The following is an 18,647-nucleotide window of genomic DNA, read 5'->3' as shown; positions in this document are numbered from 1 at the left end:
TTCGTGAGTTTTTCGTATTATTTGAATATGTAAGAAATGCACAGATAAAAACTATACAGTACAATGAGCAAAACTGAAACAAATTGAAAAAAAAATTTCATGACAGAAGGTACAATCTACAGGGTGGCGCACAATTACCCGTACAAAAGTATTGTTGTGTAACTTTAACACCAGACGTCAGAAAAATATGAAACTTTACAAAAAGTTTATTTATATCCCGTACAACATAATTTAATTAGTCATGCTCCATGCGGCCTCCTTTCGTGGCGATGGCAGCTCGAAGAAATCGAGGGTAGGCGTCGATGCCCGTACGCAGGTACTTGACTGACAAATTGTCCCATTCCTTAATCAGTGTCTCCTTCAGAACAACCAAATTTGTGTGAGACTTAGCTGGGACCTTTCCCTACAAGACCCTGTGAATGGAATAATCAATGGAATTATAGTCCGGCGAGAAACCAGGCTAATCTTCCTTTGGTTCGAACGCTTGGATGTGAGTTGCGCACGACTGTTGGAGAGTTTTGCAGTACAAGCAGGCGCTCCACATAGCTGGAACACACAATGACATTTTCCGAGATGATTTTGGAATCAAGGAAGAATTTCCTTCTTCAAAATCTCTTTGATTTACACTTTTTCTTGATTTTCACGCCATAATCAATGAAATTCAAATAATACATCAGTTCAGCATGCTTCTCCAAAACTGTGGTGCTGGGAGGGTGGGAGACTTGATGTATGATCCATCTATTTGATTAGCTTCATAAGACCTTAATTCAAGTTCTCCACAGTTTTGAGAACTGAACTCTGCTTTCTGTGAACAGTATTCATCAGAGAAAACAATCACGAGATTCTCCCCAGGGTGCGTACGGCGAAAGATCCGTTTTGCTTTGTCAAGCCGTTTCAGCTTATTGGCATAGAAAACAAAGAAGATATTTCTCACACGATACGGTGTGAGTCTCAGCTTGTCTTTGACAATTCGTTTCGATCCATCCTGCTCGAGTCCATGCCAGCAGCCATTATTCTCATAATTCGATGGGGTTTTCTTCGGATCCTGTCTCTTACGGTCGTCACGACTTCCGGAGTGGTCACACTGACTCTTTTTCTTGTCCAGCACGGTCCTGTAAATTGCCGAGCTCCCCGGACCTTCAAATTTTATCTTAAACTGTCTGGCGAGCAACGGCAAGCTTTTTAGCAATGGTAACTCGGCTCACTCCCTTCCGAAAAAAGTCGATAATTCAAACACGATGTGCGCTGAAGGGTGCCATTCTGTTGAAAATTGCCCGATTGAGCTGAAATTTTCAACAACAAAAAACAAATATTTAATGATTAAAATAAAATAGTATACCTGTGAAAATTGGAATTCGACACAAAAGCCTCTCTAGCGCGGCTTAAATTTACTTTCCTGTCCCACAAACTTACCAATAATATTTTAAAAAAATCTAGAATCCAAGTCTATCAAAACATTTCCGGAATTCCATAATTTTTACAGAGTATATTAGCTTGTACGGAAGTTTTTTTTTTAATTGATAAAAGTATATAAAAGCAGATTTTTTCAAAAATTCAAAAGTATGGGAAAATCATATAGAGTCATTCTTTTTTATTTCATAAAACTCTTCAACATAATCAAAAATACCAGCAAATGCCAAACAGAGTATATTAGCTTGTACGGAAGTATTTTTTTAAAAATTGATAAAAATATATAAAAGCTGATTTTTTCAAAAATTCAAAAGTATGGAAAATCATATGGAGTCATTCTTTTTTATTTCATAAAACTCTTCAACATAATCAAAAAAACCTGGGAAAGCTTGCTCAGCATTACCTTCAAGGAATTTCTGTGCAAAAAACATGCAACAAATAAGCGACAACTATAAGACTAATAAACTTACAGTCTAAGCTTTCCGTCTCTTTTTTGCAGTTTTTGGTGGTGATGATCGTGGGAATGTTGGTGATTTGAGAGCGTCAGTCTTCGGAGGCTTTTCAGGAGTTAGTGGTGGTGGTGCCTCAGCAAAGCGCTTTCATCGTCCAGATGAGAAGTTTTCGGTCAAGTGACGTCATATTATTGTGAAATAAATTGTAAGCTTTTCAAATTGTTATTAATAATGCCTAATTACTCACAAATATGATTACTATTTTTCCTTGCGTGTGAGAAAGTGTAGAGATTCTAAAGGGGTTTTATGCAATAATTTAAAGGAAATTTGACGTTTCCGGAAAAAATTAAGCTGCAGTACTGAAACAGAGCAAAAATTTTTTAAATCTTTATTCATTTTCATTTACATTAATCTCACAACAGTTCAATCCATTATTATTCTTCTACCTGCTACATCACCAATGTTGTGGAGGTCCTCCCAGTGTCGTAATTCATGGAGTGCTTGGCTCGCTCATTCTGAGGCGGGGGAGTGGGTCGAACCAGTGACCCCCAGGGGTTTCCAGTGAAGGTAATCTCATTTGACCACCAGTCGCATATTACAGAAGACGGCGGGGGGAGTGGGAATCGAACTCATCACGTCCTTCGGAGGATTGCTTCAAACCAGCGCCTTGAGCCACTCAGCCATCCTCCGCCGAAAGAATATAAAAGTATTGCAAATTAAGTATACTTCATGTGAATTTGAATCATTTCTAATTTGAAAAAATTAATGTTTTGTTGTTATAAAATTTACTTTTCACGTGATTTTTAATTTTTTTTTTTTCATTTTTGTTTAGGCATTTTTTCCTGTATTAATTTAGAGAGAGGAACTTATCAAAAAATTAATTACACTCAAAATAAAAAAAAAACTGCGTGGCGTGTACGCAGAAAACCCAAAATTAAAGCCCCGCCTTTTTCTCGTCTACTCACGGGGAAAAGGCAAAATTGGGGACCCCAACCAATATCAGGCCGCCGACATCTCACGGGTTCCGCGTGTCGCTAGGTTTAACTCGCAGCAGGCGGAGACAGCTCGCCACGCCCACAGCGAGTTAAACGCAGCGGCGCGCGGAAACCGTGAGATGTCGGCGTCCTGATATTGGTTGGGGTCAGGATTTTCGCCTTTTCTCCGAGAGTGGACGAGAAAAAGGCGGGGCCTAAATATTAGGTTTTCTGCAGTACACGCCACGCAGTTTTATTATTTTGAGTGTACATATGAAAGACACTTCTGAAATTCAACAGTTTTTTTGAAGCTACATAGTCGGAAGTCCAACATATCTGCTGTAATCGCTGAAAATAGTTTTTTTGGTCAATTTTCTCTCAGAAAACCCAAATTTTGACTATTTGTAACCTGGAAAAACTTCTTTTCCACTTTGAAGCTTAATTTCAGTTTCGCCGCTGCTGAAATGTTTGTGGTGATGACGTCTTAACATGAATTTTCAAATGAAACAGGTCTCGTATATAACGTGGAGTATAAATCGCTTTGATCTTCTTTCCAGATATTATTTCTTTGACGGTTTCCTTAATGCCCCTGACAAATGTGTGAACGAAAGGGCGGACGGAGATTGTCAACAGCTGATAAAATCTTAGCAGCCGATACATTTGGAAAGACCTTATTTTCTCCATTCTTCTTTATTTGGGCGTTTGTGTGATGCCCTCTGATATTTTTGTTTTCTTCTTAATTATGTTCACTTTTTAATTGGAAATGGTAAATGTAAGTTTTCAATTTTTATCACAAAGTTAAATATTTTATATATTACAGTTTTATAAAATTTAGAAAGAAAATTTTGAAGAGTAAATGGCCTCGAGTTCGAATCTAGTCATAGTTTAATAAATGGGTGTAATAAAAGAAATGAATAAGGTTTGTGGTTGTAAGCTCATTTGGGCTCGTTTTGCTCACAGAGTTGGGTTATCAACTAATTAGCAATTAGCATAGGTTAGGATATCTCTGACTGGTTAAAATGTCTAACGTCTCTTAAATAGTAACACTATCACGTTTCAGAACGTTTCGGTTACGAATCATTTTAGGTAAGTGTTCAAGATTAAATGTAATCAAGATCAAATGTAAAAATTGATTTCTGAAAATAAGCTGCGTACCAGCACTCGTCGGGAACAATTTCTAAAAATGGTGGTTAAATTTTTCTAATACTTGCTTTTCAGTTGAAATGTAAATAAAATTCAATTATACAATTAGTTATTCAAAATATATGCACAAAAATATATTTTTGAAAAACATGACCTGGTTTTTGAACAATCGGTCAAATCGGTGCTTTGAGAAGCGCGTGTTTAAACTTACAGCTCTATTCTACAGGTTGTTTGTTAAAAAAACGACTATATGCATGTGATAGAAAAATAATTGCAGATTATTTTATTACTAAAACTTTTCTCATGAAAACTTCTCATTCTCGAGCTACAGGCGTTTCAAGAGAAATAGCCAAAAATGGACTCGCGAGGTGTCTCCCGCTGTATCTCTTGACCTGAATTTTTTACACTGTTGGATCATGTGTTAACATTTAGACAAGATTCTAAGCAACAGTTTATTAGTAAAATCTCTCTTTCTGAAATGCTTATTTTGTGAGTTATACTCATTCGAAAATTATGAAGAATTAGCAAAAAACCAAAAAACAAAAAAAAGAAATTTTCGAAAAACCAAAAAAAAAACCAAAAAAAAATTGTTGATGCTTAAGTTGATTTTTAATGGGGTTATTCAAGTAATGTTGCAAAATGTATTAAAATACATTTATAACGTCACAACTGTGTTAAAATACATACAGAAAAGTCTCGAGTCGAGACTAGACACGGAAAACTTTTTTTTTTGGATTTTTTGGTTTTTTTGGTCCCAAAAAACCAAAAAAAAAACCAAAATTCGATTTTTCGTCAAAATACCAAAAAAAAACCAAAAAACAGAAAACCAAAAAACCAAAAAATTCCCAGCCCTGGTCGTATGGTGGCCTACGATTCATAGATCGCCCATTTAATTTTCCGAGTGTACCAAAATGGGAATAATTGAGAACAAGGTATTTCCTCTGTTAGTTTTTATAGATCTCACTAACAATGGAATTTTTCAGAAATAACATCATATTTATTTGTTACAGACTAAGAGCGAGTAAAGTGTGTCGCAGTTTGAGAACCGCCGTTGATACGATTGGAACTTGCTTTAATATTGTGGATTTAATTCTGTATGACTGTAAACTCAATTTGATGTTGGACGGAATCGAAATCCTATATACTAAAACAGCAAATGGCAGTTCAAATGCTAATCACAATGGACAGAAATATATAATTGATCGGAAAAACTTTGTGGATAGAGCGCTCAAGGATTTGAAGATAGTATCGAAGCACGCACAAAACATTAAATTTGCTAACAACACGAAATATAGACGCAACATAGTTTCATCTCTCATCGAGTTTTTCAAAACCCAAAAATGTGTTCACGTAAAAGAAATAGGACTTCATAAGTTTTCTTTTGAACAAGTTCTTACGATTCTCCCATGTTTTGATGCTAAACAGCTCAAAAATATTGACTTGTCGGGGATTAAGTCAATTTATCAATTCGAAAGAATAACCGATTTGAAGCAATGGCAAAATGCAGAAGAACTTAGAATTTTTATTCCTTTTTCTAAAATTTCCAGTACAATAATTGTTCATTTGTTTCATTTTCAATGCTTCAGTATTCACTATGTGGGCAAAGTTTCCGTTCAAACCGCGATACAAATGAGAGAGGTAAGATAACCTAGTTTTTCATTTGATTATCTTTTTTTTTGCAGGACCTTTTGAGAAGAAGTACATTTCAAAGTTGCGAGATAACTTTTGAAAAATCCAAGTCAAATCCAATTGAACTTGCAAAAGTATTCAAACTGGACTATGCCGGCGGCAATGAGTTTAAGATTGAATTTTCAAATTGTAACAACAAATTCGACATTTCGCTTAAAGAGTTTTCGTGGTGTTTTGTATTGAATGTGGAAAGATTGTGAAAATCCCTTTCAATTTGATTTTAAGTGAGAATGTCTGACCAAGTTTTTTCCTAGCTTTTGTTTTTTTTTTTTGAAAACGAATAATACCCATTCTCGTTCTTGTTTATTGTTTTATTTTTTGTGAATAAATTTATAGACTCTTGATTTTTTCTTTTAATATGTATGAATTTTCAAAAACGCCTCAAAAAACCCAAAGAGGAAGTTGTATACAGTGATGGCCAAAAAGGTATGCGCAAACGGTTTTTCGTGAATTTTGGCCTGTGTAAAAATGGCCTAACCATAACTCAAAAAAAAAACTAAACATTATTTTTGAAAACCCTCAACTAACAAAATGTTGGTCATGATGTTGTTTACATTGCCTGATAAATATTATCTTAAAAAACCTGCCGAAAAAAATTTTACAGCGGCAGACACCTGGCGAGTTGGTTTTTGACCTTGCATCCGAAATCGTCTGTAACTCAAGAAAAATCTCTTCTATAATAATAATTTTATTAATAAAAAAATCTTTAAAAAACATGAGACAGAAAATTTTATGAAGATGATTTTTTAAACAAAATTATTTTTATGGAAGCAATTTTTTCTTGAGTTACAGTCGATTTCGGCTGCAAGGTCAAAAACCGACTCGCCAGGTGTCTGCCGCTGTAACACTTTTGACGGCAGTTTTTTTGAGATAATATTTATCAGGCAATGTAAACAACACCATGGTCAACATTTTGTTAGTTGAGGGTTTTCAAAAATAATGTAGTTTTTGAGTTATGGTTAATTAAACACAGCCCAAAATTCACGAAAAACGGCAAAGCGGCAAACCGGCAAATTGCCGATTTGCCGAATTTGCCGACAAATCGGTAATTTGCCGAAAATTTTCGGCAAATTGTGGTTTTGCACTTACTTTTTGGAATTTCAATTTCAAATGGCAAAATTAAACGCATCATATGAATTTTCCTATATCTGTTTTGAGAAGTACGCATATTCTATGAAAGTATGTAGAAAAAACAGGAAAAATTCAAAAATGGACAGTTTTAAGTGCTTCCGTCTTATAAAAAAATCCCTCTAAACATTTCCGGCAAATCTGGTATCAGGCAAATCGGCAAGTCGGCAATTTGCCGTAAATTAAAATTTCCGGCAAATCGGCAAACCGGCAAATTGCCGGAATTAGAAATTTCCGGCAAATCGGCAAATTGCCGGTTTGCCGATTTGCCGAAATTGTCGACAAATCAACTTGCCGAACGGCAATTGCCGCCCAGCCCTGGTATATCCGATGTTTTGACCTATAGAAAATACCGTTAGTCAACATTTGCCGCTTGCACAACAGCTGTTGCTCCGCAGTGTTGCCTGTGGCCGACACAAACCAATTGCTCTCTCCGTACAGTGTATGTTGTTTGGAACTCTATGTGACACCTCTATCAAGTCCTCCCATCCGTTCATCCTACAATTTGGTGTGAGCTGCATATAATAGCCATCCTCATTTTTTTGTTTTACTCGTTTTGAATAGTTTCAATTTCGAAACGTTTGACTTTTTTGACACTAGGTATATAATAAGTTCATATTAAGACAACAGTTAAGTTTTAAATTTTTTTCATATTCAGAAATTCTATGCTTATGCTAATTTCTTCTTATCACGTGAGCATCATTCTTTCTTCCAATTTGTTTATACGTTTCTGAGAGCTGTACAGCCTCACGGGAATTGTATAGACAGTGGTTCGTGAGAGGTGTTAGAGAAATGGTATTCTCATCATAACAAGTAGTTTAGTTACCAAGCATTACATCGGTTAGGCTCATTTAGAATTTGATAAAAATCTACTAAAAACTTAGGAAAGTTAAAGGGAAAGTACTTCAACTTTTTGAGCTCAGGGCGGCTTTCCCCAGTTTGAAAAAAACTTTTTTTGCTCTTTTTACCCCCAAAAAACCATGTTTTAATTGAATTAAAATTCGGGTTTTGCTCTGTATTGTTTCAAATTCATATGCAAGATACTACTCAGAGAGAATGATTTTTTGAAAAAAAGTTTGAGTTCATAAGTGCAAAAGGCAAAAATTTGTGATAAAACAAAAAGCCAAAAGATGACATTTTGCCAAAAAAAAATTTTTTCCGAAAAAGTAGTTTTTCGTCTTTATCTCAAGTTCTACTTCATCTTTTTTGATATTTTTTTTGTTTACCCCACGTAAAAAAGTACGCTGAACACGATTTTCAACTCAGAATTGAAAAAATTATATGAGTTTATAAGTCGGCCGAGCAAGACTAATAAGTGCCAAATTTTGCACATTCTCCGATTTTCGCGAATCTACTTTTTCAATCATAACTCGGTCAGTTTTCAAGTTTTCTTAGTTTTCCAAAAATTGACGTGTAGGTCTCATCAAGACGCATCGAGACATATAAAATTTGTAAAAAGTTCAGTGGGAAAATTTTTCAAGAAAAAATTAATTCAAAAATTTAGTACTGGGGGGAGTGGTTTCCTGGGTCACCTGAACATTTTTTCCACTAAAGTTTTTCGGAATGTATTTTTAATTCATAGTTTTTGATTTTATCTAATGGAAGATGAAGTTTCGTGGCGTTAAATATGCTCTGCCAAGAGATATATTTTTTTTAATTTTCAGGCCAAAACTTGTTTTTTTTTTCTATACATCTGTCTGTGTACAAGATATAGCCCTCAACTGTACGTCTCCCTTCCGGGAATTTTATGATGAGTACAATTCTGTAATAAAATTTTCAATATCAGTGATAAGCGGTTTTCGAACGTCTTTCCCCAAATAGTCATAATTGAAGAAAGCGGAATCGAAAGTCGACTCCCTCCAGAAAATTTTCTTCCCTACATCCCAGTTTGAGGTGTCTCTCGCATGGCCGAGTGGTTAGTGCGTATGTCTGCAGAAATTTTGGTAGTTGGTTCAATTCTACCAACTGACAAACTTTTTTGTTTTTTTTGTGAGTAATCGGGATTCGAATAGAAATACTCGATTTTATACAAAAACGGGTACGTCTCCCCCAATATAAAGCCTTCTCAAACTTCAATTGATCGAAACTCAGCTTTAACTGATTCATCGGGTGCATCTGTTTTTGGTCAAACCGAACTCAAAAATCAAGAAGACTCCCATTGACCTACTGAAATTTTCACGAACCCTCTAACAGGTTCGAGGCGAAGCCGAGAACCTACGCCCGGCAAGGAGACTCGCCTTACACCCACTACAACTGGCGGGCCCGTAGGGCCCGCTAGTCTGAATTTTTCAATAAGATCTGATGTTATTTGAAATAGGAGCTTCTGAAAAATTTACCTCACAAAAAAAAGATGCAGAACAGGGGTGGGCGGCAAGTTTTGATATTTTGGCAAATTCGGCAAATCGACTTTTACAATATTTGCAGAGCACGGCAAACTTGACTAATTTGGCAAATTTGCCGGACATCTCTGTCAAAAAGGTTTTTCAAATCTTTTTAAATAAGAATAAAACAAAACGTATATGTATACCCCGCCCATTTTCCAAGTATCAAATCTCCGGAAATAGCTTGACCTCTTAGATATGCAAGCTTGCCCCATCGTACAAATCACGCGCCCATCTACTACATTCAAAATTTTTTGGGCCTAAAATCGTGGGGCCTTACTTTCGCTCTTTGATTTTTATTGATTTTTTTTTCCGATTTTCCAGACCTCAACTTGCCAGGCCATAATGCCGTCATCAAGCAACACTTCCAAAAAAGTAGCCCAAGGGAATAAAATTCAAAAGGTAACTTTTTTCACATTTTTCAATAAAAATGTTACATTTTTTACAGACCAAACCGACTATGTCTCTGCCAGTTCGTCCCCATAACCCTGCTCTCCAGCAACGTGGCAGTGCACAAGAGTTTCAAGAACCTGTCAGTTTTTGTTTCAAGTCGATTTCAGCAATTTATTTGTTTTCAGGCTAAGAACTCGTCACAACACCAGGTTTCCAATTAGCCGTGTATGCCAGCAACTCATTCAAGTTTAGGAGCTATTGGTGAGATTTTATAGTTTATATGATTGAAAATTTGAAAAATTGGTGAAGTATAGTTGTAGTGTGGTGAAAAAACGTTGGTTAGTTTTATGGCACTAGAAATATATTAGGTCGGCAAATAATTATTGACGTATTTTGTCATTTTACGATTTTTTGTAAATTTTAAATATGTGACTGATAGTAGGCAGTGAGTATATAAAATCATACAAATTTCAGCTACTTTGGTCATCTGCGTAGTATTAAGATTTGAACAAATCGAAAATTTTTTGAAATTTTTTTTTCGTGATTTTTTGAGTTAGACGTATGAGAACTGATGTTAATATCTAAATCAATTAAGTTTTGTTTGTTTAGTGCAAAAAATGAATTCCAACTCAATTGAGCCATTCCAAAAATTTTTTTATTTTTATTTATAATTTGGCGTTTTCAAAATTGAATTTCCCTTCCTACTGTCGGATAACCTTCTTTGAAAAAATCGTAAGCGTTTTTTATTTGCTCAAAGAAACCAAGTGATGAAGAAACACAGTAACAATGTAACAACAATGCTCAATTTATATAATTTTAATGTTGTTGATATGAAAAATTGTCACTGACAAAGTGTAAAAGTTATCCAAATACCAGACATTAAGGTAAAATTGAATTTTGAAAAATTGCGAAATCTTCAGGAAATGACTTGAATTTTAATAAAATAAATAAAAATGATAATTTTATACAATTTATCATAAATATTTTCAAAAATTAATCGAAACTGAAAAATGTCGTATTTTTAGTGTGGTTCACTTTTTGACTTTTATTCACTATAAAAATTTTGGGAATGGCTCAATTGAGTTGGGATTCATTTTTTGCACTAAACAAACAAAACTTAATTGATTTAGATATTAACATCAGTTCTCATACGTCTAACTCAAAAAATCACGAAAAAAAAATTTCAAAAAATTTTCAATTTGTTCAAATCTTAATACTACGCAGATGACCAAAGTAGCTGAAATTTATATGATTTCATATACTCACTGCCTACTATTAGTCACATATTTAAAATTTACAAAAAATCGTAAAATGGCAAAATAAGTCAATAATTATTTGCCGACCTAATATAATTATCAAAAAATTTTTTATGACCGTTCAAAAATTCTTGAAAATAGGTTAAAACTTTGGCTACAACTAGCTAAAATTTCTTCAAAAATCCCCGTCAACTTGAATTCTTCTCCCTCATTTATTATCTATACTTATCCAATTTTTAGTTCAAAACATCACAAAGTGCTCAATGCTCTTGTTTACCACTCCTGCTCCATTTGTGGGAAAAATAAGTGATTCAACAACATGTGATATCTATCTAATGTAATGTAGTTTTTGTGTCCATCAGTTGGAAAACCTGCGTCATTTACACACGAAATTGTGGAGTAAGATTCTCTTGGGAGACTGCAATTATGATACGTCAATGGATTTTGATTCTAGTTAAAAATAGAGAAAATTACGGAAAGAGGAACTCATATTATGCCAAAATGACCAAATGTCATTGTAAAACTTTTCAAAAAAAAATTTCGAAGCAAATTTCGCAAGCACAATTGCTCACTATCAGGGGTAATTGCCAATCGGCAAATTTAGCAAATCAGTAAATTGCCGGTTTGCCAATTTGCCGGGATTTTGATTTTCGTTAATTTGCCAATTTGCCGTTTGCCGAACATCAATGTTCAGGAAGTTTTCATAGGGTTTTTTATACAACAGAAACACTTAAAACTGTGCCTTTCTGAAATTTGTTCTCGTTTTCTTTAGATTTTCCATAGAATTTGCTTGCAGGGTGGTCCATAATTATGGGTCACCCTGTACTTTTCAAAAAAAATGTATGGATATTTATAGGATGCGTACAATTTTGCTAACAATAAAATTGTTATTCTGAAATTTTCAAAAAAAAAGGTTAGTGCAAAACCACAGAAAATTTTCAACAATTTGCGTTGTTCAAACAATTTGCCGGTTTGCCGATTTTTTCCGGAAATTTTTAATTCCGGCAACTTGCCGGTTTGACCGAAATTTTTAATTCCGGGAATGTGCCAATTTGACAATAATTTCAATTCCGGCAAATTGCCAACTTGCCGGAAATAATCGTTTGCTGCCCACCCTACAATTCCTTCTTTCAGCTTTTGCTCCACTAATATGGGAGGAGTATTCTACCTTTCCAAGCCCGCCCCACCCAGTTACCAGTAGCAACAACACACATGAGAGATAAGGATTAGAGAAGTGCGTGTTTGTGGGGGCATAACCCCTAGCAACAAATGGAGAGCTCGGCGGCTCATTATCTTTTTTTTTCACATTTACCTCTCTGCTCTTTTTGTCTATTGCAAGCCCATTCAGCTGTGAAACGGCTTAAAAAACAATTTAGAAAACAATTTTTAGGTAGAAATGCTACCCTCGCCGAACTCGTTGCACCATGTCACTGAACAAGCTGAGAGTGAAGAGAGTGAAACTAAGCCGGATAAGAAGAAGCTTGAAGGTAAGTAAGTCTCGCAAAAATAGCAGAGAAATGGGAGGCGACTATTCTTAAATTTATCTCTCAAAATAACAATTTTGGTGAAAAAAAAAACATTGAAAAATTGAAATTTTTCGGACTATAAAAAAACCCCAAAATTTTAGAGCAACAAGAACAATCACGAGCACGAGCAAATGCTCGAACTGAGCCAAATCGTGTGAAAAAGAGAAAAAAGGATCTTATAGCCCCTGAGCCATTGGTCCCAGGAACGGAAGCTTACAAAAAGCGATGGGATGAAGCTGTGCAAAACAACAAAACATGTAAAGCTTGCCAAGATAAATATATCGGTGAGCTGGACTGAAAACTTCAAAAGTTTAAAACTATGGTTTCAGGTGTCCGCACATCACTTTTCAACCCAAACTCTGACATCCCAATACCGCAGCCCGTTCCGCAACCCCTCAATTCCTACAGCCTATTCCAGAGCTGCTCGACAAAGTTTCTAGACCGAAACAAGAAAGAAGAAAGTGAGTGAAAAATGTGTTATGAATAAGATAGGGGTGTAGGCGCCATATAGGCGCCAAAACGCCTGCCGCGCACGCTTCACGGCGGCCTGCGCCTGCCTTGCGCCGCAAGCCGCGCCTCCCGTATAGCGTGGCGCGAAACCCGGAGAGTGTCGGCCGCGGCGAGAGAACCTCATTTCGCACTGTGTGTTCAAGCCTTTGACTTCTCGCCAGATTACAAAAATAGGGCAGGCAGGCTGGAGGCAGGCGTCAGGCCTTGAAACCGCGCCTGCCTCCCATGGAAGGCTCAGCATTAGATGCTGAAATTCTAAAAAAAATACTAAAAAAATAGTGATGCTACCAACTTTTTAACTTACATAAATTTACCTGAGTTCTTAAGTTATAAAAATTGCCAATTTTCAGTATTCGAGTGGGATGAAATAAAAGCCACTAATCACCCGGAATACAAAATTTGGCTGAGAAGACGTGAAACTTTATTGCTGGAACATCAAAAGCAAATTCAGTTGGGATATATTCGGCTTTTTACCAATGAAGAGAAGCATGCAAAAAAGAAGAAGATAAAGCGTGAACTTTTTGGTGAATTTTGGTTTTTTATATGATAGGATACTTCTGGCATTAAGGGAAAAATCTAAAAATTTCAGAGCAAGAAGATTTGCAAACAAATTTCCGAGGAATTCAAAAAACTCCAACGAAAAATTCTTTGGAACAGAGTAGAAATGATTTTGTCGCGCCAGGCCCGTTTTTCACCAAAATGGAAGTTTCTGAGGGAAGTTCAGAAGAAACCATGGACTACCGAAGAAAATGTGAGGCGTTTCTGGATTCCCTGACTGGTATGTTGATCGAAAAAAAACCCTAAAACATTTGAAGCTGTGGTTTCAGGAGTTCGTGCGCTTTCTCCCAACTTCACCACCAACCATGATCATACATACTGCAAGCTTCACAACAACTCGTCAGGTAGGCACGGCTTTTTCTGTATCTAATGTTTATTTTTGAATTGATTGAGACCTGTGCCATTTGAACTACATATATTGTTTTAAGTAGAACCCTACACATTGAAAAAATAGAACAAGTATTTTGTTATCACTACTTTCAAAACTGTGCAATTTTTGAGGGTTTTTAATGTTTAAAAGTTTTTTTTTTAAAGTTCATATTTTGAACAAAATCTGAATTCATTTTTTTTTTCCAAAAAAATATTCTAGGAGAATTATCCAATATTCATAACTATACAGTTAGCTTGTTTGGATTCACTGATTGGGACTTTTACTCAAAAGTTTTAAGCTATGGTTTCAGGTGCTCATAGGACCTATTTCAATGTAACCTCCGGCCTTCCACGTCCTGGGCACAATGGATCTACTTACAGCATGCTTCACAACAGCATGCCAGGTAAGCTCGCATTTTTTGTGTTGCTAAAGCTCATTTTTTGGCTGAATAAAACCTATGTAATTTCAAAAAAAAAGATTTTTAATAAGGATCGTACACAAAAATTTAAAAAAAACTTTGTGTTGTAACTATTTCTCGAAGCCAGACAAATTTTGCAAATTTTTAATAACTTTCCATGGGTCTTGAGAAAACTAACAAAAAAAAACTTTCTGGGTGCTTGCTCGGATAATTAATGCTTTGAACAGAATATGAATTTTTTTACCAAAAGAAATATCTAGAAGAATTGTCCAGCATTCATATCTACATAGTTATTTGGATTCAAAAGTGTTAAGCTATGGTTTCAGGTGCTCAGAGGGCCTATTTCAATTTAAACTCCGGCCTTCCATGTCCTGAGCACAATGCCCATACATACAACATGCTTCACAGCAGCATTCCAGGTAAGCACGCATTTTGTGTTTTTAATACTTATTTTTGTGCTGAATTTATACTATGCCATTTGAAAAATTTTTTAATTAGGACCATAGAAATTGAAAAAAAAATGTTTGGGAGTGTTCGTTTTATTAATGCTTTAAATAAAATCTGATTTTTTTTCCAAAAAAAAAATTCTAGAAGAATTATCCAAAATTTCTTGCAGTCTCTATTAGTATTGCACCCCTGGAGGTCGATAGAAAATGAATCTTGCAGCCTCTATTAATATTGCAGTCTCTAATAGTCTTGCACTCCTTTTTTTTAAATTTTATCTTTTTCATTGTTAGAGCGGTATCAAGTTAAGTTTTCTATTAAAATTTTTTCACTTTCCAAAGTTATTGGGCATTCAAAAATTAGTCTAGGAGCCTATATAGTTAGCTTGTCTGGATTCACTAATTGGTACGTATACACAAAAGTCTTAAGCTATGGTTTCAGGTTCTTACCGATCTCATCTTAACCTGATCTCCAGCCTTCCACAGCATAATGACCGAACATACCGCATGCTTCACAACAGCATGTCAGGTAAGTACCTATTTTTTGTTTTTCTAATGCTGATTATTTGGACTAAATGAAACATATGTCATTTTAAAAACCTCTTAGTTACGGCTCTACACATTCAAAAAATTTTCTGGGAGCTTGTTCGTATTATTAATGTTTTGAACAAAATCTGCTTTTTTTAACAAAAATTTTTTTAAAAAAATTATTCAAAGTTCATAGCTACATAGTTAGCTTGTCTACTGATTGGTACGTACACACTTTTAAGCTATGGTTTCAGGTGCTCGCGGGACCCATTTTCATTTGAAGATTTCTAGCCTTCCACTTCCTAAGCCCAATATGGAGCCCCCTACACTTCACATCATGCTTGAAAGCAACACGTCAAGTAAGTATGAAAAAATGATTTAATCAGTCAATGCTTGCATGCGAGTAAAAGCTACGCACTGCTCATTAGGGCTTCCATGAGAGGTAGGCGCGGTTTAGAGCCTGACGCCTGTATATACGAAGCCGCGAGGCAGGCGGCAGGCGTTTTAGCGCCTAAATGGCAGCCGTAATGCTCATTAGCAAAAACACTAAAAAAGTCAGATCATATAAGGTTGATAATTTGAAAAAGTCAATTTCCGACTGCTGCGACGTGGAAAAAAGTTCAAAATTTGAGAGTTTAGCTACAATTTCGACTTTTTTTTTTGGAGATTTTGAACCGCCAAAAATGTTTGAAAACCTTTTTCAGAAGCTTCATCACAAAATTCGTTCAATTTATCATACTTTGAGTCTAGATATTTAAATTACCCAGAACCTGTTCAATTTTAGAACAGTTATTGTGTAATTCTAAACAGAACCACGATTTTGAATACGTGAAAAGTTTGAAAAAATTCAAATTTTGAAACTTGGCTTTTTAATGTTTTTTTTTTAATGTTTCATCCACCATTTCATTCCAGATATGCTAGGAGAAACTGTGCATATTATGATTGATTTACCAGAACCCACAAAAATCAACGGAAGTTCTCAACTGCTGAACAACGCACCTGTGAAGGTATTAACCGCTACTTGTTGCTTACAGAAACATGATTTTTCAGGAAAGTCGACCAATCTGCCCAGATGAAAAGGTTGCCCAAGCATTGCCCACTGAAGTTAAATCTAATTTTTTGGTTAGTAGATTTGGTAACTACAGTAATTGTTTAGCGGCGGAACTTAAATCTGAGCTCCGGAAATTGGCATAGGGCACCCATGAGGTCGCCGCATTTGAATGTATTGTACGGCGCGGAACCCCCGCTTCCAAGTACCTAACTTTTTACGCCAATCTGCAAAACCCCGAACTTGTCGGCCGCTCCAACTAACTACCTTTTCGCACTTCATTGTATACACCGAGAGAAATTATTATTGCCAGTCAAAAACTGAGATTTTGCCCATTTTTAAAAAAATCATATAAAGTTTAGAAAAATTTGTTAAATTTTTTGGTGTGTACCTACTTGCGCTAATTTTTCAGCGTTTTTTTTTTGAATTGATGAGAACTGCGCCGGATGATTGGTCAAAACGCGCAATAAGAGTTGTGGGTGGAATAATGACAATGGTCGGTTTTCTCAACAAAATCCTTACCAGCAGATTGGAAATAAAACAAAAAAATACATATTTCAGCAAGAACTTTCATCAAACCGTTCGATGCACGGCAACGCTTCTACTTCAAATGCAGGCAGCAACAAGTAGTTAACCCCCGAAAAGTGAATCCTCAAAGAGCCTAGGCTCCACCGTGAAAACTCATTTTTTGTTCAGTTTTACCCCACTTTTTAATAGCATAGTTTCGCCATTTGTTTTCCATAATATTATATATTATGTTTTCAATATTTTCGTGAAAATAAAAATATTATTTTGAAAATTGAAAAATAGCTGCTGGTTAAATATTGTTAAATATTGCAATTTTCTGGTTTTTCGTAAGAAAATAATTATATTACGTGGCATTAATTGTAACCTTTAAAGAATTACCTTATCTGAAAATGGTCATGCATCTAGAAAAGTCAATTGCCTACATAATAGTCCAGGTAGCCACTATTTGGTTTGGGATAAATTTTTCAATAAAAATTTATAGAGTTTTCTGAGAAAAACCACTTCTAAGCCTTCAGATGGAAAATGGGCATCACGTTTCATTAAATTAGATAAATAAATGGAAGTTTATTTAATTTTAAAAATTAAAAAAAAAGGGAAATAATACACAAGTACCATTTAACTTTGACATTAGAGTTTAGAAAAAAACATGGAAAAATATACGACCACGGCAGGGATCGAACCTGCAATCCCCAGATTCGAAGTCTGGTGCCTTATCCATTAGGCCACGCGGCCACACGCCACGTTTATGCAGGTGGTCTTATGTTGCGACCAGGGGTGGGCGGCTAATAGCCGATTCAGCCGAGTTCCCGTTAGCCGAATATGTTCCCGATTAGCCGAAATAGCCGTTAGCCGTTTTTTTTTGAAATGCGGCTAATTTGCCGTCAGCTGGTAGTCGGTAGCGGACGGTTTTGCAAAAAATATATTGATTGCGGTCTAGTTCGCAGTGCTCCCGACCTTATGTCAGCCCTGCTCTACATTTCTCCTCCATGCCGCCTTCTCCCTGCAACCTTCCACACTCTCGTCTAGCTCCATCAGACTGGCTCCTCCGTCCTCCCATGTGGTCTAGTCACAGTTGATTTGCGGTTCGCGTATTATTCGTATACGCGTTCAATTCGCGTATAAATCATGTATCGCGAAACGAATATTTGAGACACAAAAAAAATTCGTTGAAAATACGCGTATAACGAAAAAATGCGACCATTTTCGGGATACGCGTATAATTCGCGAATTAATCAGGAATAACGAAAGAGAGTCATTCAAATCAATAAATTATTTTATTAATTATTTTTTGCCCTTTTTTAAGTAATTTTTTTGTTTTTTAAGTAATTTTTTCCTATTTTTGTTCAAAAATATCGTCAATATTGTATTTTTTCTCAAGTTTATGCAGAAATAGTCGAGATAATCAATGATTTTGGGAAAATGTTCCCCTTTTAATGATTTCCAAGAAGAAGGAACACACTTTTTGAGGATTCCTGCTTAATTAGAGTTCAGAAAATTAGTACAATAGTTTCTAAATTATACAGTTAAAGAATATTTTCTAGACTTTCCCAAAAAATAACTTTAAAAATGTTTTATGTGCCTTTAAAGATTCGATATTACTGTACAGAATCAGTGAGAACTTTTTGAATTCCTTTAATTAATTTTTTTTCGAAACTACAGTAACCTTTTTGAAAATTTAAAAATCAAAACTAAATTCTACTTTCAAGGTGACAGCAAACCTGGAAAATTCGAAAAAAAATAGATAAATTTTCGAGTTCTGAATCTGAACCAGGGATGTGCAAAAAATTGACAAATTCGCCGAGCGGTCGATGGCAAAATTTGCTAGGATTACTGTAGCTTCGAAAAGAAAACAAAATTTTGATTTTCTCATTCTTTTCGTTTTCATCACTTTC

General features: G+C 35.5%; 3 protein-coding genes, 2 non-coding genes and 1 pseudogene across 6 annotated transcripts; 3 read left to right on the top strand and 3 right to left on the bottom strand.

Moving 5' to 3' along the window:
- Window positions 1-235: 235 nt before the first annotated feature.
- Window positions 236-1,259, bottom strand: F07G6.9 (annotated as a pseudogene). The gene has a single exon. A coding segment is annotated over exon 1 (1,024 nt).
- A 973-nt stretch (window positions 1,260-2,232) lies between these two features.
- Window positions 2,233-2,554, bottom strand: F07G6.11. Its single transcript, NR_164668.1, has one exon. It is a non-coding gene; the product is annotated as an Unclassified non-coding RNA F07G6.11 (non-coding RNA).
- A 968-nt stretch (window positions 2,555-3,522) lies between these two features.
- Window positions 3,523-6,012, top strand: fbxa-52 (DUF38 domain-containing protein). Its single transcript, NM_075913.4, has 3 exons — window positions 3,523-3,608; window positions 4,990-5,617; window positions 5,662-6,012. The coding sequence occupies exons 2-3, from the start codon at window positions 5,096-5,098 to the stop codon at window positions 5,866-5,868; spliced, it is 729 nt and encodes a 242-aa protein (NP_508314.2). The 5' UTR covers window positions 3,523-3,608; window positions 4,990-5,095; the 3' UTR covers window positions 5,869-6,012.
- A 3,510-nt stretch (window positions 6,013-9,522) lies between these two features.
- Window positions 9,523-9,791, top strand: F07G6.5 (Small muscular protein; the record flags this gene model as incomplete). Its single annotated transcript, NM_075912.1, has 3 exons — window positions 9,523-9,579; window positions 9,626-9,709; window positions 9,756-9,791. 3 exons carry the CDS (start codon window positions 9,523-9,525, stop codon window positions 9,789-9,791), a joined length of 177 nt encoding a protein of 58 aa, NP_508313.1.
- A 2,429-nt stretch (window positions 9,792-12,220) lies between these two features.
- On the top strand, window positions 12,221-17,034 carry C36C9.5 (JmjC domain-containing protein). The gene is made up of 13 exons (NM_001373232.2): window positions 12,221-12,313; window positions 12,454-12,636; window positions 12,682-12,813; window positions 13,213-13,386; window positions 13,452-13,640; window positions 13,690-13,764; window positions 14,101-14,193; window positions 14,535-14,627; window positions 15,094-15,180; window positions 15,434-15,538; window positions 16,092-16,186; window positions 16,230-16,301; window positions 16,789-17,034. Exons 1-13 carry the CDS (start codon window positions 12,223-12,225, stop codon window positions 16,855-16,857), a joined length of 1,458 nt encoding a protein of 485 aa, NP_001359921.1. The 5' UTR covers window positions 12,221-12,222; the 3' UTR covers window positions 16,858-17,034.
- Window positions 17,035-17,414: 380 nt separating this feature from the next.
- Window positions 17,415-17,487, bottom strand: C36C9.t2. Its single transcript has one exon. It is a non-coding gene; the product is annotated as a tRNA-Arg (tRNA).
- Between the last annotated feature and the right edge of the window lie 1,160 nt (window positions 17,488-18,647).

The sequence above is a fragment of the Caenorhabditis elegans genome, chromosome X, assembly GCF_000002985.6.
Source record: "Caenorhabditis elegans chromosome X".
NCBI classification, from domain to species: Eukaryota; Metazoa; Nematoda; class Chromadorea; order Rhabditida; family Rhabditidae; genus Caenorhabditis; species Caenorhabditis elegans.
Note: the sequence above shows the minus strand (reverse complement) of the source record. Positions and strands in the feature narration are given on the sequence as shown.